This window comes from Amphiprion ocellaris, chromosome 11, assembly GCF_022539595.1.
Source record: "Amphiprion ocellaris isolate individual 3 ecotype Okinawa chromosome 11, ASM2253959v1, whole genome shotgun sequence".
NCBI lineage: Eukaryota > Metazoa > Chordata > Actinopteri > Pomacentridae > Amphiprion > Amphiprion ocellaris.
This window is the reverse complement of record NC_072776.1, coordinates 18351466-18356249: the sequence shown is the minus strand read 5'-3', so window position 1 is coordinate 18356249 and position 4784 is coordinate 18351466. Positions and strand designations below refer to the sequence as shown.

The 4784-nt window shown below is 39.4% G+C and overlaps 1 protein-coding gene across 1 annotated transcript; it reads right to left on the bottom strand.

Moving 5' to 3' along the window:
• Positions 1-425: 425 nt before the first annotated feature.
• Positions 426-1433, bottom strand: LOC111567230 (olfactory receptor 6C1-like). The gene has a single exon (XM_055015406.1). It carries the CDS (start codon positions 1383-1385, stop codon positions 426-428), a length of 960 nt encoding a protein of 319 aa, XP_054871381.1. The 5' UTR covers positions 1386-1433.
• Positions 1434-4784: the final 3351 nt, after the last annotated feature.

The following is a 4784-nucleotide window of genomic DNA, read 5'->3' as shown; positions in this document are numbered from 1 at the left end:
AAGTAGTAAACTCCTTAGAATTGAAGCAGTTCTCACCAAAACAAACATGTTAGACGTAAAGAGAATTTTAAATCCTTTCAGCACATCCTAATAGATGCTAATAAATATGTTGTGTGTTCACAGCTTCACATAATTGCTGGACACTGATTTTACAGACAATAGACAAAACAAACAGATATTTACATCTGAGTTCGACACCATCACTAAAGCTAATTACTTCTGGGCAACTTATTTCAAAATAAAAACTTTTACTTTAAAACTGTCCATAGCACAATGGGTTATTGTCATTTGAGGTTTTCTCATAGGAATTCACACATATCTCCTGTCAGTTATGTAGGTAATATGTTTTTAGAATTTAATGCATGAGCTATTTCTGCTAAAGAACAGTAAAATCATTATTTATTCAGCTTTAAAGAACACATTAGTCATAGTGGCTGTGAATTGTGAAGTACATAAAGTATATAAGTATAATAGACCACACCAACAATTTTGTTTTGAATTTTGGTCAGTTTAAAACCATAGATGAGAGGATTCATAATAGGAGGTATGATGAGAAATTCTATCGCTATGAAGTTTATAAGCATTTGAGGGAAATCTTTTGAAGAAAGTCGCATCATCATACCATCAAAGAGCACAGTGAAAAGAAAAGTGAATAAGGAGATCAGATGTGGTACACATGTCTGCATGAACTTAGCTCTGTTTTCTAAAGAACTGGTGCAAGTTTTGATGAGATACAAGTAGGACCAAACTATGAAAAGACCATGAAGCACATAAATGATTATTGTAATGTTTGCAATTATGCCATTAATGGTGGTTTCTTCTGGAAAACATGCCAGTTGAACAATGCTCCAGTTCACACAAAAGAGCATGCCAATATATGAGCTGCATAACTTTACCCTGGATGTTAGATAGATGTTTGTTGCTACAATGCAGAAAGGCATTAACCAAGAGAAAAATGCTAACTTAGTGACTCTGTGCTTGGACATAACAGAGTGGTACTCAAGTGGTCGACATATAGCCAGATACCTGTCATAGGCCATGAGAGCAAGAATGGACAGATCACTGCAGGCAAAAGAGTACATGACCAGAGCCTGAACAAGACATCCAGAATAAGAGATAACGTGAACAGGAGAGAGCAGATCCCAGAGAAATTTGGGGTAGAAACCTGTTGTTCCATAAAGTCCATTCATGAAAAAAGCACACAGCAGAATATACATTGGTTCATGGAGGCTGTTATCCAAGATGATGATCATAATCAGAGAAACATTCACCACAAGTATTGTGCAGTAACACAGCAAGCTGAGAAAGAAGATGATAGATCTGTGGTTCACTGTTTCATTTAACCCTGAAAGAACAAACACTGTTATTACAGAAACATTAGCCATCACGGTTGGGAAACTTGATTCTACTTCTCTGTAATGCGTAGCCTGGTGGTGTGTGATCTCTCCTCTACTCTCTGTCTGGTATAGAGCACAGAGACAGTTGGGGGATCTTTAAACCAGCCAATCAGCTCTCTGGACTGAGAACTCACTGCTTTGGAAAATGACAGGGGATTCTTTGTTGTGCTGTATTAAAAAAAAGACCAACACCAACTATGTCAAAGAACTCCACCTCCTCTGCTTAGTGGCAGCCATTCCTCCCCCTTTTCCTTCTCCCTCCTTTCTCTTTTTTCCCCCAGAGGGGCTTGAATGTAGTGTTAACAATCCGAATTTGTTAAAGATCAACAGGAGAACCCAGAAGGTTGCTAAAAATTGTTCTGTTGTTCTTATAGTATCAACAAAGACTCTTAATACTGAACATTTCTCTCTCTGTTTTTTTGCTATTATAGCAATGCTGGATGTAGTCATGTGCAGTTGACCAGCTAAGGCAGGTTCAAAGCCTTCTACAGAAATAAGCATTAGGAGAGAACGAAAACTTTTTCCAGCATCACAAATAACTTTTAGCAGACTGGTTCCTTTGTTGTGCAATACCACACAATTTTCAGTTAATACATTTTAGAATTATATTTACACTACAGATCAAAGTTCTATGACCAATATCCATGAAGCAGCTTACTGCCATCTTCAAATACTCAGTTATCAGGAGCACCAGAAACAGAATCAGATATGCTGCAGTCCAAGCAGCACAAACATCATTTAGAGATGGTCTACCAAGAATATGTATACTACATACACTACTAGTCAAAAGTTTTAGAACACCTCAATTTTTCCAGTTGTCTTATTGGAAATTATGCATGCTCAGGTCTCATTGTACTCTGAAATGAATGCGTAGAACAAATAAACAAATGAAGTTAAACAGAAAAACTATTTAGAAACCGAAATGCTTGCCACACTTTTGACTCATCAAAGTAGCCACCTTTGGCACATATAACAGCTGAATACACTCGTGGCATTTTTTCCACAATGGAAAAAAAAAATATTCTTCAGAAAGTACTTCCCGACTCTGCTACAGTAGTTCCCATAAATGTGTGGCACTTGTAGGTTGCTTTACTTTCACTCTACTGTCCAGTTCATCCCAAAGCAGTTCCATGGGGTTTAAGTCTGGAGACTGTGCTGGTCATTCCATCTTGTTCTTTTTTCCTACAGTAGTTCTAGCATAGCTTGGACTGATGTTTTGGAGAAGGGGGGTGTTTGTGTATCGTGTGTGCATCTTCCACAAACACTTCAGATTCGATGTGTTCTTCTTCCACACCGGTCCTGATCAACCTGGTATCAGAGTTACTCCAGTGATGCTGCTTTTCCTTAATGTTCTAATTTAAGTTGCTCAGTTCATTCCTGTGTAGAAAGTTCTGTGTGTTATGTCGAGAGATCAGAAGGTCAGAATGTCAATCCTCTTCTACCGAGGTGTGGTTTTCCTCACAGTTGACCCTTATCAGATTCTGGTGGAGGTAGTAGGCATCCTGTTGTCTCTAAGAGTTGTTAGTGGTCCTTGATCAGTAAATATCCAATCAGCAGATGTTCCATTTGGAAGTGAATTTTGAGTTAGCTGTCTTTAGAAATGGTGTCTTACCCAATTTACAGCTTTGGGAAAGGGTCTTTGGATCTTTGTGTGTTACTCTGGAATGCTCTGCTCCTTAGTACGCTCCAGTCCCCCGTTTTGTGTGGTAACAGCGATCGTCCTCGAATGCTGTCGACAAAAACTGGAGAAATTAATGCAGAACATGGGTGCCCACAGACTGTGCACAACACTATCAATCGGCTAACACGGGCGGTATAACCAAATAGAAAATTGGGATTAGAGAAGATATGATATGACATGGTACAGGTTGTGTAGCCTTCATGTGTACCCTAAAGTCAAATTTTTTAAACTTTAATGAGATCAGTTTGGTATTCACTTGCTTTTTACTTTGGTAGCAGATCATGTTTTGCTAAGGAACCTAACTCTATATACCTGTACACCTTGTCTACCTGGTGTAACCTGTAAGAATTAGTAGACACCTTGTAGGTCTGTATTTGATTGTGATTAAAATGGGATTAGTCCAGTTTTGATGATTTGACATACCATAAAATGCATGTGAATCAAGAAGGAGGTTGATTCCTGCTAATTAGACCTCCACTTAGTGAGACAAACTACATGAATGCAGTTTTTATCAATAACTTTTATCTAACTAGTCTGTAAAGTTCTACATTTGATGTATTTTATTTTATACATGTATACATTTAGGTCACCTATTTAATTCTTAGGGTTTGATTTCAGTTTGAGTGTATGATGTCATTTCTTGGAATAACAAAAACAAACCAGAACTTGCCTGATACCTATTTTTTCTCTTGAGATATCTATGTCCACCTGTTTATCTTCAGTGTTCCTTGAGCACACATGAGCCACCCTGGTTATCCACCAGAAAACAACAAACCAAAATAAAAAACAAGACGGGGTACACCAATTACCACCAACTATCTATTCGGGCAAGTTTGGCACTTTAATATTTTAACCTGTGACTCGAATTCTCCTGGTTAATAATTGTGGTGATGAGTGCCCTTTTCCTGCTTTCCACGATGGTGGTTTCTTTGTGACTTTGTGGATCTCCTTGGTGGATTCTCCTCTCAGTAGTCTTTCAGCAGCTGAAGAATCTCCCGACCATCCATTTGTCTGTGATCATTCGTCTTGAAAGCTGATTCATAATTCCACCTTTGGTCATGGTGGTGTCGTTGTTGACTGGACTTCAGTCTTTCTGAGTACTGTTGGTTTTTTCCAACAGTCTTGTTGGAAACTTGGTTGCTTGTAGTTTCTAAGACCATGGTCACAGCGATGGGTTCATCTTCTCCATCCTTCATTATATCTGTGAGCTTGTACAGGCAGTTGGATGCATGAGCTCGCACCATCAAAGGTCAAGTCTGGATCTTGTCTTTCGTTGCAGGAGACTGTCATCTCAGCTTGCTTCTTAGACATTCTTTTGTGTTTATGCGGCACATTGTGCTGGTGAGCTTCTGTTTCAGCACCAGGCATCTGGCTTTGGACTGGTGATGCACTTCGGCTCGGGGGCAGTGACTCTGCCCGGCAGTGCAGTAGTATTTCATGGACTTGCTTCAGTTTGTTCTTCACCTTTTCCAACTCTTCCTTGTCAGCTTGGTGTTGTTGCTTAAAGTTCAGGAGTTGGTCTTGGGTGAGTCTCAGTTCTTGGCTTAGGCTAGTTATGCATTAAACTGCATCATGTAGATGATTCTGTAGAGCTTCGATGTGGCTATTCTTGCCCTGGAGCTCTTCTTTCATCTGGATCATGAAGGTTTCAAGCTGTACCAGTCTTTCTGGTATGCCATCTCTGGCTGTGTTGGCCAGTTTTGTCC

Coding starts and splice junctions, on each gene's coding strand:
- LOC111567230 (XM_055015406.1), bottom strand. CDS start 1,385: ATGGCTAATGTTTCTGTAATAACAGTGTTTGTTCTTTCAGGGTTAAAT.